Here is a 12,615-nt window from a genome sequence, read left to right on the forward strand (position 1 = left end):
GCTTCTCTTTTTCTTCAAACTTTATGAGCTTTACAAAAGTGGGACAAAACTAATTTAATACAAATTCTTTGCAGGTCAGCTTCTAAAAGATATCCTAATCTTCTCCCTGTGTTCCTTACTTAAGCGTAGAACAAGCACAGCTGCCAAAAAGTTCAAAAACATTCACTAAACACTCAGCCAGCAAAGCTCACTTTGCAACCAGCTGACATATGGTCTGGATAAAGATTGAAAAAAGTAAGTAATCCTTGATGTCTCTTGGCTCAGGTAAATAAAATTTTCTATATAGTGTAATAATAATGTACTAAATTGCTCTGCCTCTGACCTCCCAGCCCCATTTGGAATAATTCAACATGAGCTGAACACGAGTTGACTGTAACTGGGAACTCTTTCTCCTTTGTTCTCTGTGGGGATATAAGAACATAGCAATAAAGATGCAACAATCATTAAGGGTAGTTTACTACCAGATTAAATTGAACCTACAGAATCTCAGTGTGCTTGTATGCAGCCCAACTGTAGTGAGAAATCAATAGCTTTTTGCTGATTTTGGCCACCATACTCTTGATCAAAATGGAAAAAGTTTGTGCAATGGGGCTGATTCTCCAATGCAAGCTGATTGGTGTGTTGCAGCTTTGGCAGAAGTCTTAACAATGGTTATATGAGTACATACACTTGGGGAACTGATTAAATGCTTAATTCATGCTAAATGTGAATTTTATGTAACTTTGAAACATAGTTGTTGATTATGGAAGCTGCCCGATACCCGCCTGAAGCTTGGCTTATCCCTCAGTACGCTGCCTGACTCACACTCTTCTTCAGACAGTGGATGACTGTTCCTCGGAACTGCAGAATCACAAAGCCCATGGATAGTGTGTATGGAAGGTTTTAGTTTTATTTTTCATAACGAAAACATATAAAATTCAGTAGTTTTTCTCCCACTGTCCTTCAGGTCTATGACCACAATCCTTATGTGTATATGTGAGCCAAAGAGAGAGAGGGATTTGCTCAGCATTGTACAGTTAAAATGACGGGGACATGAGAATTATCACTTAGATTCTAGGAACTTTTGCTGTAATTGCCACAAATGCGAAGCTGGGGTTGTGCAAGACTTGGGAAACTTAATAATGTGCCCTAGATTCTGCATTCATGTCTTTCTCTGCAGCCAGCTGAATCTCTGAATGTGAAGGCATATAAAATGAAAGTTAAAAAAGGAAAAAATAAATTAAAAACCTAAATCCAGATAGCACAGTTTTTGGTGTTGTGGTCTATCAGGATTTCCATAGTACAAATCATGGGAAAAACCAGTGTGACATCCGTGCATCAGGGAATTCTCCCTGGTAGAGAAAAAACCTTACTCTCAAAAACAAGTGATAGTTTACAGACAAGGTAACTGGTTTTGGTGTTTTAGTAGCTTACAGTTCTTCAACATAAGAAAGTGATTCAGGTTTTTGGCTTGGTTTGGTTTGGTTTAGTTGGAGTTTTTGGCTGCATTTGTTTGTTTGTGTTGATGTTTTTGTTCGGTGTTTTTGGGGGTTTTCTGTTTTTTTGGGGGGATGGGAAGGTGCCATTGGTTTTGTTGCTGTTGGTTTTCTAACAGATTCCTTTTTCTATCACTGATTAGGCTATCCTGGGAGAATATTTTATCAAAGAGCCCCAAGAAAGCAAATGACATATCCAACATGATAAGCAAATGTGGGAGCAAGCTTCCAGTAAATTTGAAAAAAAACTTTCATCTGTGAAACTTAAAATTTCAGTAATACACAGAGGTCTCATTGCAAATACAGTTGGTCAAATAGCCATAAAATTTCCAAAAGGGTCTCTATGCAGTGTTTTGTAGTGCTGATGTCCACTTCCTTTGAAATAATATAGAACAACACAAAGAACATAAAGAACAACTGTGTAAGAAAGAGAAAATAAACTTCCAAAACACTGTCAATACCGTAACAAAGACACAAACTAAATTAGAGTTAGTGATTTTATACTTTTACTTGAAAGAAGTGTAAAACAGGATGTTTTTCTTTTCTGGCATATTTCTTTTGATCCAGAAAAGGAAAGTTAGTGTTGTCTATTTTCTCACTTCCTAGAGAAAGAGACCCAGCTAAGGGAAAAATAGAGCCTTCTATTCCAAATGTAACTACTTAAAAGGTGTCAGTTAGAAGAAAACATATGTGGGACAAACTGCCAATAATTTTTTCCTCAGCAGGAAAAATTAGTCTGGTGTTTTTGAGCAATCATAAGTTGATAACACATTATTCATACTAATGAGTATCTTCTTGAATCTCTCAAGGTGTCTCTTTCCTCTTTTTGATTGTAGAAATTTGTATTGTTGCAGTGCTTGCAAGATCTTTCTAGTTGCCAAGAGATTTGTATTTATTTGGCATTTTGTCACTCTCCATATACATAATTAATAACCCTGCAGCACAGAAAGGTGTGATACCTCCCTAAAGGATTTTTTTGAGGTCATGATTGTACAATTTACCTTTCCAATATTAACTTTGAAACAGGAAGATATCACTTCCAACTGTGTAGCAGCTTCTTTAAAGCTACCATCTACAGGACAGTGAAATTGTCCTTCAGACAGTAAATGCATATTCAGAACAAAAGGAAAACTCTCTCTGAGATTCCAGCTCCAAGGCAAGCAGTTTCCAGCTAAAATATCTAATTTTTTGCTAATGGACAGGGTTTCCTTTCTTGGTCAGGAAAATGAATATTTATGAATTTGCAAAAGGGAGAAGGGAACATTTACGAATTTGCTGGAGGGAAGTCTTCCTTAATGACACAGTGTGGGTTTTTCTGATCTGCAGGAAAAATTATGGAGGAGTCCTTAATTTGTCATTATATATATTTGACCGTGGTACTTAATGAGGTTGGTAGGAAATGCTGCCCTTTTCAGAAAGCAGTGCGAAGGAATATTTTGGTTATCTTATTTACCACATAGTTAAACAGACCAGTGGAAAAACAAGTTAAACAAATAAGTAAAAAGCTTACCTTTCTTTAGATATAATTTTCATACTTTTTTTTTGTTAAAATAAAGTGCCCCACCTAAATCTTTCACACAATTCCAGTACACATGAACCGATTTTTTTTACCTTAGGGATATATCATTGGCATTAAAGCCTTGCCAGAATCCTTTTCCTTTATTGTTTGTCCTGTAGCTGAGAATCAGGATCAATACACTATCTCTGTGAAACTGATTCTATATTATTGCTCTTTACTGCTGCTGCTGCAAAGATCATCTTGCAGTGTTTCCAAGGCTTAATTATACTGCTCACAGCTTGGGTGTTTCCATCATGCAGTGATCTACATACTAGGGTGTATAGATTAAACTATTCCATTTGTTTCCTTTTATATAATATGGAGTTCTGAAATATCATTATTTTCACATTTGTATGGCATCCAGTACTTGAATGGAAAACTCATTAGTAAAGAGCAAAAAAAAAAAAAAAACACCAAGCCAAACCAACCAACCAAAAAGCCAAACTTAAACACAAGGAAATCGCCAGACTGTGTTTAAATGCTCAGTTATTTAACCAGAAGCAACAATTTATGTCAAGAAGCTCTTTATTGGGAGTGAAACTTCCCTCACTTCTGAGCAAAGTGTAACGATGAAGAAGAATTTGGCACTAGGCCACTACAGTTTTAGGAAGGTGCCGGACGCGGCCCGGCATCGCACTGGACTCGCGCGCACACGCGGGGCGTTCAGGAAGGCCGCGCTTAGGGACAGGCCCGGAGGCGGGTGCCGCGCAGCGAGGAGGGGCAGCGCGGCGGGCCGGCGGCGGCGGGAGCTGTCCCTGGTGCTGCCGGCACCGCCCGCCCCTGCGCTCCGCCCCGGCCCGCCCGAGCCGCCGGGGGGCGGGAGCTGAACCCGGCCCTGGCGGCGCGCAGCGCGCTGGTTCCCAGAGGCCTTTGTTTGGCTTGTTAGCTCTTTAAGGGGGGAAAAAAAAAAAAAAAAAGTAGAAGAAGAAGAAAGGAAAATTAAAAAAAGAGAGAGAATAAGAAAAGGGCGATTTAGGCGGTGGGGTGAAGACGTCGCAGCCGCGATTCGTGTCTCAGTGAAGGCTGTGGGCACCGCTGAACTCCCTATCTTTCCAAGTGTCCCTGCCAACTAAAAAAGCAGAGACAGGAGCTCGCAGCTCACCCAGGGGAAGGGAAGGAGGGGAGGTCACCTCCGCCTTCTGCGCCCCGGATGCCGATGGGTGTCCCGAGATGGCGAGGGGGCAGCGCCGGGGGGCCGGGGCCCTGCGGACAGTAGGCCGCGGTCCCGGGGCCACTCTCCTTATGTCCCGCTCTCGTTAAAGTTTTTTGCTACTTTTGCTCCTCCCCTTCCCCTATCCCTGCTTCCCTCGTGGCGGTCAGGCACTGGTGTAGACGCTGCTGCCCTCAGGAGAATAAAATAATAGACGAACATAAATGAGGAGCGAGAGCCCGGCCCTCCCTGTCGCCGAAGAGCTGCGCAGTCGCTCCGCCCCGTCAGGGTGAGGCCAGCGAAGACACCGAGATGGGCCGGGCGGCACCAGCTGGGGGAACAAAACGGGAGCCGGGAGCCGCCGCCGCATCCTGGCAGGTGGAGGCGGCCTCGGTGACAGCACCGCGCGGGAACCTCCGCCGCCAGGGGCGGGGCCGGGCGTTCCCATGGGCGTTCCCATGGGCTCGATTCCCATGGGATCGCCGCCAGCCCCGGGCAGCTCGGGGCGGCCGAGTGGCGGCTGCGGCGCCGTGCGGGGTGCGGCGGGCCGGGACCCGCAGCGCCTCCGGGAGCGGCTGGACGGAGCGGTCGACCCCAGCGCCGCCAACTCCTGCGGCAGGACCCCCATGCAGGTAGGGAGGCGGAATGTTTGCAGCTGGGCGAGGGCAGCGGCCCTCCGTGCCCTGCCTGAGGGGGCGGCGGCAGCCCCGGGCCCTCCGGTGCCCCGGAAGCGGCCGCCCCCCGTCACTGTGCTCGGCCGCTGTCGAGGTGGTGCGGCAGACGGGTTTTTCTCGCCTCTCTGGGAACGAGAAAGTCTTCTTTGCGGTGACGGCCGCAACAGGGAGGTTTTACTCTTAGCAACCCTTTACTTTATTTGAACCAACTGAGATAGGATGACTCAAATCCGAGAACTTTAATGCTTATCTCGCAATAAACGTGCAATAAAATGTAACAAGTCACGTTTGTAGAAATAATCTCTCTTTCGTTATACCTCGTCTTCTGCTTTATATGACTGTATGTTTTGTCTCCCCTCCTGTGGAAAAAAGAAAAAAGTATATTCGGCGGCTCTCACGAACAGAAATACCCGGTCGCGATAACCTTGCCCAGGTGACGCTGCAGGTAGACAACGAGCAATCCCTGTGGGGCTCAGTCTGCCCACGTTTTACACTCCCCTGAACGTGTGGGTAGACGTAGTGCCCGGAGGTGTGGTAGAGGTTACTTTTATAAAGGCTGAGTTCGTTTCCGAGGTAGTTCTAGACAGCTTTTTTCTTAAAATTTCAAAGTAAAACGAAACTGGAATAATCTGAGAAGCTATATTTAAGTTTTGCTGCCAGTGCTTGCAAAACACTCTCCGACTCAAAATGTCGGTGCCTTCACTCGAAACAGGTATTTGTTGCCGTCCTGCAGTGCTTTTTCTTTTCTTTGTTCTGGGGATTTTTTCCCCCAGTCTTTGCGGCAGGGACTTATCCCTTGTGCTGAACGCACTGCTGGGTGCGCTAGGGAAGCCCAACTAAGAAAACGGCGAGGCCGATGGGGAGGGCTGCCGGGCACGTTCGTACTGCCCTGGACACGCGGGTGAGGCTAAAGGTTCGTTCCGTCCTGGCGGTGAGGGAAGACGTGGTGGGTTCCCTGCATTGCGCGCTCCCCTTGCCAAGGACACTCTAGGGAAGTGTCACGATGCCAGCGGAACGACGGCGGCCCCCGCGCGCCGCTGCACCGGCACGGTTCCACGGGGACCGGTGCAAGGCGACTCAGGACTTGACCTGGGTTTCTCTGGCAGCACTCTCTGGGCGAGCCCCTTCCCCCGGTTCGTCTGCTCCGAGCCTACCGACTTCCCGCTCCTGTCGCGGAGCAACCCCAGTGTGCATCCACACGCCCCGACACGAGTCCCGCATCCGACAGGAGTCCCGCACCTCTCTGCCCCACCTGTTCTCTCCTGTCCCCTAGCGTGGGTAAAGGAGAGTTTTCCAATGCGGCACAACTCCCCCGACGGGTACGTGTTCTCCACCGTTCGTGGCACGTCCAGAGCTGATCTTTACGCCTCGCCGGCGGATTTTCTTCTCCTTTCCATTGTGGATCTCCATTCCTTCCGAGCCGAGCGAGAAAGCCTGAGCTCTGTTGCGGGCGCTGACGCTGTCTCTCCCCGCAGGTGATGATGCTGGGCAGCCCGCGGGTGGCCGAGCTGCTGCTGCGGCACGGAGCCGACCCCAACCGCCCCGACCCGCGCACCGGCTGCCTCCCGGTGCACGACGCGGCCCGCGCCGGCTTTCTGGGCACGCTGGCGGCGCTGCACCGGGCCGGGGCGCGCCTCGACCTCCCCGACGGCGGCGGCCGCCTGCCCCTCGACGTGGCGGCGGGGGGCCCGCACGGAGCCGTGGGGCGGTACCTGCGCGACCCTCCGGCCTGTGCCTAACCTCTCCCCGGGCCATCCCCTCCCCAGACTTATTGCCCACGCCCAACTCGGGGGACACCAAGTGGAACAGCACTCATGCGATGTTGTGACTAACCCCGGGTTGCGTTTCCCTGCTGGATGCAGGAAGGACAATATTCTTTGCTCATGACTGTATATTATCCTGCACTGGAAATGCTATGGCCGTCCCCAGGCCCCTTTTTTCACACAAGAGTCCAAACACTGAAGAGAAATGTGAAATATTAAGTAGGAAGTATGAAATATGAAGTGAGAAAATACTAAATGTGAAAATATTAAACAGCAGATATTGAATATGAAATATGAAGGAAAATCCCTGCACAGAGATACGGTACTATAAACCCCTGCTCTGTTTTGATGGGGCTGCGTCTGAACTTTCTGCTCCCCGGTGGCTCCCCGCTCATGCTTGCTAGCCCTCCATCTGAAGACGATGGGGGAGGTTTCAGGGTCTCCCTGACCTGACAGCTTCCTGTTTGATTTTGGTTAAAGCAATCTGAAGGGGTGCTGAAGCCAATATGCCTTTCTCTGGCAAACGCTTCCTGGTGTGATTGCAGCTTTGGTAAATACCTTATTAAAAGCACGTAGGATTCTATGCATGTCTGTACACGTACTCACAGCTACACACTTCTAGCTTTCCTTGTGTAGGCTGCAACTATAGGAGCTGGAAAGAGAAAATAAAAAGAAATTTGTGTCTCTGAAAGGCTGATACGATGTGTATCCTCAGTTGAAGTATCCTCGTTGTTTTAACAATTCGCAAGTGACCTCTTCTGAGTGAAAGTACTTCTAAAAAATCCCGTGATTGTGAAACCAAGGCAGCCATAAACGAAAATACAAAAATCATACATCTGAGCTCAACTCCAGTGCTTCCCAAGATGCCCGGAGGTGACACATTCGGTGAGGAAACAGGGAAACCTTTGAAACAGCTCTGCTGCTGGCAGGGGAACGAGGAGGGGGCTATCTGTTATTTCTACGACAACAAATACATGTTTCACAGGCTGCTTCGGCGCGGGGGAGTTGGATACGAGCACCCCAGGAAAAAGATAGAGCGGCAGCCCAGGCTCGGCCGAGGTGCAAGGAGGAGGCGGGCAGAGCCGATGTCACGGCAGCGAGTCCCCAAGCCCCCAGAGAGCTGTGCTTGCGGGGAGGCAGGCACGCCGCTCCCAGCCGGGGCGAGACAAGCGACAGACCCTGCCTCCCTCCAAGGAACCCAGGTGGGGCTGTGCTCACGTCCTGTGCCTTAGCGGCTGAGAAAGGGAAGCCAGGCAAGGCAGTGACAGAGTTCAGGTGTCATACCCCAGCGCTATTACTGCGCACTTTGCAGAGCTACCTGTAGAAAAGGTGAAAAAGATTTATCTTGGTTTTGCATTCCTACTGAGTATCCAACCCCTACGTATCTCATGTAGAAACATGAAAAATAATGTATATACCTTTTTTGTAACATGTTGTTTATTATAATGTAATTTCATACAATGCCTGGTTTATAATTACTTCGTATGTGTTGTCATGCTATAAAATATTTAGTTATGTCATTCACGTATATAATGCATCTATGTAATATCTATATAAAATATACACCATACACATATAGAACACACATATATAAAAACATTATGATTATGCATCAACGTGAGATATTTGATTATTAATTATTTTATATGTAATATGCTTAGTTGTATAATTATGCTTCTTGGTTTAATTATAACGAAATTTTACATATATAAAACATGTACAAAACATTTATGTTATCTTTAGTCTATATTCACACTTTTTCATTATAAGAATGCCTAAGACATGTATTTTATAAATATCTATAAATAGAAAACATGTAACCTTATAATAACAACATATGTTATTATAACACCTTATTAATTTGCGCTGCACTCTGCCCTAGATCATGGCATAGCTGAACCAAGGACAACACTGGGGATGTAGCAGTTATGTGCCTGCATACCATGCCTGTGGGAACCAGAATGGAGCTACGACCAGATGTGGAGATGGGGGAAAGCTAGAGCCTGACCACATTCCTTACAGAACAGTAAGGTTCTGTTAAACTGTACTTCCATCCTCAATTGGACCGTATTCCTGTTTTAAACCATCATTTTCTCCAAGAACCAGATTTTATTTCAATTTTTTAGCATTTCCATTAAGGCTTATAAAACTACAACAACTAAAATAGTAATATTATATAACTGCTGTTACTTTCTATAAAGCTGGCAGGGAAACAGCACAATTTGCTAGGCTGACCGCATCAAATAAGCAGAGTATGCCCTCAAAACTCAGCAAGGTTAAATAGCTAATTGTTATAAATCTGCCTCATGGAGTAGGTCCAGAGCCCCTTCCCAAGACAGACACATGGTGGGGAATACTCACTCCATGGAAGCATGGGGATCACCGGCGAGGTCCCACTTGGCTGCAGGAGTTTCCACGGACACCTTCTCTTCTGGCAGCAGCAGCGGCTCCAGGGCTTGGAGTCCTCCTTGAAAAGAAGAGTAGTAACAATTAACAACAAACAGCATCAGCAGTACACTTTATCAAGAACGCCCTAAAAGCATTATTTTTAGGATGGCAGTGTATTGGCAATTTTTATTTTTAATATTGTCGCTGTGACCGAGTACATGTGCGAGCACACCTACACCCTTCTGCAGCAGGGTTTGCACCCCGTGCACGACGAGCCCCGGATCGGCCATGCATTCAGCGTTGGTGGGTGTTCGGTTTCTATTGCTAAAGCTGTCGGTCCGTCCTCTCACCACTGCTCCGGCACTTGCATCCCACAGCCAGGTAGGCATTCATTTCTCTGAATTTTGCCTTGCCGGTCAGGAAGCAGAAGTCATCGCAGGGGAGAAGAGGAGGAAAAAATAACGGGGGGAGGGGGGAAAAAAAGCTTCTCTCGAAAGGTGCTTTCATTTCGAAATGGCCGATTCCGATTTTGCCCATCAAGTTTCCCAGGCTTGAAATCGGATTTGAAAAGAAACGATTACAGGCTTTTCCTTATCAGCATTGTTGTTAGGGGTTACTCCGAGCCGAGGCAGGAGAAACCTTCTGTTGACATTTCGACTTTTTGCCCACCCGAGAGAAGATGTTTGTTGTGAGAGGGTGTTGCACACGCTTATGTTCACCATCCCTCCCCTCCCAGGCGCTGCCGCTCTGCGTCCCCACCTGGCGCCTTTCCCGCGGCTCCGCGCAGTCCCGGAGCTGCCCCGATCCCTCTCCCCGCCGCCCCTAGCCGTGACCATCCGAGCCGGGCCCCGCCGCAGAAATGACGCTTTCCCTGCCCATCGCTCTTCTCACGGAGGTACCCCGCACCAGGGAGGGGGACAGCGCAGCAGAAGGATTCTTGGGACGGGGAGGTAGCAGTAAGCCCTCCACCGCCCAGGGCGGCAGAGCTGGCTCAGAACCCGCTGTCGCGGGTGTCGGCAGCTCGCCGGTGCCTCCCGGAGCCGGTTGGGCAGCGGAGCGCCAGCAGGTGCCTGGGGCTTCTCAGCGACCCTCCGCTGCTCCCCCCACCCCGCTCCAAAACCTCACCCTTCAAAAGGAAAGCGAAGAGGCCCGACACGGCGGAGCACGGCAGCGGAGAAGGCCCGGGGCTGCGCGGGAGCCGTTCATTACCCGTTTCGGTGACCGGCGCGGGGAAACAGAGATCCTCTTTCCTTTCCTCTCCCCCCTCCCGGCGCCCCCCCCCCGCCCCGCTGTGCTGCGCAGCGCTCCCGCGTCGCGTTCAAATGGCCATGTGACAAGGAAATAGCTGCTGGCCCGGGCCAGCGGTGGCCCGCGCTCCCAGAGCGGCAGCGATCCGCTAGCCGGCTCTCGCGAGTGCCAGCGCGGCGCTCCGGGCCGCCGCAGGCCCCTCTTCCCGTCGGGGTTTTCCCGGGGGGAGTGCGGTCCGGGAGCAACGGAACAGCAAGAAAAAAACCCAAACGGAGCGGGAGGCGGTGTGTTTGGAGGGACAGAGCAGGGGGAGGGCGAGGAGATGTCGTCAAGGCTTTATTTGAAAGCCTCGGAGCGCCCTGCGATTGGCCGGTCCCCACGCCCGTCTGGTGGCGGTGCTCTTCCCCGGCGATCTACTCCCTCCCTCCCCCCCCCTCCCCCCCAATCTTCCTTTGCCCGCTTTTCGAGGCGGGAGCCATCATCGTGGGAGGAGTTTAGAGCGGGGTGTAGGGGAGGGGGGGGGAACGGAGGGGGTGTGAAGCGAAATGGGGAGTCGAAATTAGTTAAACGGAAAAGAAAAAAAAAATGAACGAATAAAAAAGAGATAAATAAAATCTTCTCCAATGAATGGAGGCTGAGAGGGCCGATTCACCGGTGCGGCCCCGCTGGGGAGGTATTTGTAGCGTGACGGGCCCGCGGCTTCCCCGCACCCATGACTCCGCGGATAAGGTGCACCGTCCACTTTCGGCGCGCCCGCAGCCGGCCCCGGGCCAGGGCGCTGGGCTGGCGCATCCTCCGCCGCCTTCTCGGGGCGCTGGGGCGGCGCTGGCCGCGGCGCCTTGCCCTGCAGCTGGTCCTGCGGCGGAGGCGCCGCGGGAGCGCCCGGCCCAGGTAGGAGAGCGGGAGCGGGGCCGCGGGGGCGGCGCGGGCCGCCCGACGGGGCAGCGGCGGCCCAGGGCCGGGGCACTGCTCACCCCTCCGCGCCACATGCTCAGATGGCACCGGCAAACACGCTAGGTTTCTACAGGCGGGGAGTTTCTGTGCTGTTTGGTTTTTTGGCTTTCCTTTCTTTTTTTTTTTTTTTTTTTTTTTTTCGCAGTAGGAAATGTCCAGTTCTTCAAAAGTTACTGTAACTTATTTCTGCCTTGCCTCCCACTTTTTGAGACGTTTTCTGTATAGCTTATTGCGAAAATATAAATCCACCACCCCTTCCCATCCTTTACAGACAGTTTCTTGCAAACAAGGAACATAGCTATTGCTCTGAAGAGAGAAAATGGCCACTGTTTTCCGACCGTGTGTTACTTTCCACTCTTGTAAACGACAGTGAAATATAGTGGCCTACTTTTCCTTCCCTTGCTGTTACAAAAATATGGGAAATAAGTGTCAGAGCAGCCGAGCAGCGTCAGAAAGAGTAATTAAAATATACTCGTATGAAGGACCTTGAAAGACATCTGAGGCTCGGGCAGTTTTAGACTTTTTCCTTATTGCAGAGTGCAAAATCAAATTGTTGTGGCATTGATTATCACACATAAAAAACAACAATAATATTTAGACATACACTGAAGCTAAAGTGAATATTCATTTTGCTGAGAATGTGAGGATTGTTCTGCAAAATCCTCACAGAAAATTATTAGAGCATTCCACAATCTCCTTTAATACACAGCACAGCCTGGAAAGAGCAGAGGTGGAAGAGAAGTAGAAATGCCTCAAAATTACTTTGAAAATAAACACCATTTATTTTATACATGTAAATATATATGTATTAAATTTTTAACCTTTCAAGCTATAAGACTCAGGGTGTGGAGATAAAGTAATTCAGAGTTTTCTAGCTCCACTCTCTGTTTAGATTGCTTCCAATGCTATTTGAATAAAAAGTGTGGGGCCATACACACAGATACACGCACAATGACTTATGCGTATATCTATATATATCTATATATATCTATATATCTATATATCTATATTATATAATATATATATAAATCAGGAAATATAGACAGTTTTCATTGTTGCCTTCAAATTGCCACTTTTTTTTTTTTGCATTTTTAGTAGGCCTCATTTCTTCATTCTACACTAAATGGGGGAAAAAGAAACTATAAACTCTGTCCGACCTGAAAGGCATGAATCTCAAATGCAAACATGAGTATGAGAGTGCTAATCACCACGAAGTAAACTCTCTGTAGCAAGGTCAAAAGCCCTCATGGATCCGAAAGCATGGCTATTATTTTCTCACTCTATTTCCACATTTGCCATAAATAATTCTTTTTTTAAATTCTGCTCCCCAGAGCTTTTAATCAGGGAGAATAAGCTTTTCTAAAATGCCAGTTAGCTCTAGACTGCAAATCGCATTTTGAAGGTC

At 48.5% G+C, this 12,615-nt stretch overlaps 1 protein-coding gene across 1 annotated transcript; it reads left to right on the top strand.

Annotated features, from left to right (window-relative positions):
- Nucleotides 1-4,641: 4,641 nt before the first annotated feature.
- On the top strand, nucleotides 4,642-6,612 carry LOC131571604 (cyclin-dependent kinase 4 inhibitor B-like). The gene is made up of 2 exons (XM_058824381.1): nucleotides 4,642-4,815; nucleotides 6,333-6,612. The coding sequence occupies exons 1-2, from the start codon at nucleotides 4,642-4,644 to the stop codon at nucleotides 6,594-6,596; spliced, it is 438 nt and encodes a 145-aa protein (XP_058680364.1). The 3' UTR covers nucleotides 6,597-6,612.
- The last annotated feature ends 6,003 nt before the right edge of the window (nucleotides 6,613-12,615 follow it).

This window comes from Ammospiza caudacuta, chromosome Z (assembly GCF_027887145.1).
Source record: "Ammospiza caudacuta isolate bAmmCau1 chromosome Z, bAmmCau1.pri, whole genome shotgun sequence".
NCBI classification, from domain to species: Eukaryota; Metazoa; Chordata; class Aves; order Passeriformes; family Passerellidae; genus Ammospiza; species Ammospiza caudacuta.

What these genes read in the sequence shown, in the direction of transcription:
- LOC131571604 (XM_058824381.1), top strand. Translation starts at nt 4,642, where the DNA reads ATGGGCTCGATTCCCATGGGATCGCCGCCAGCCCCGGGCAGCTCGGGG. An exon ending in GCGGCAGGACCCCCATGCAG is followed by an intron (nt 4,816 to 6,332) that starts GTAGGGAGGCGG and finishes CTCTCCCCGCAG; the next exon opens with GTGATGATGCTGGGCAGCCC.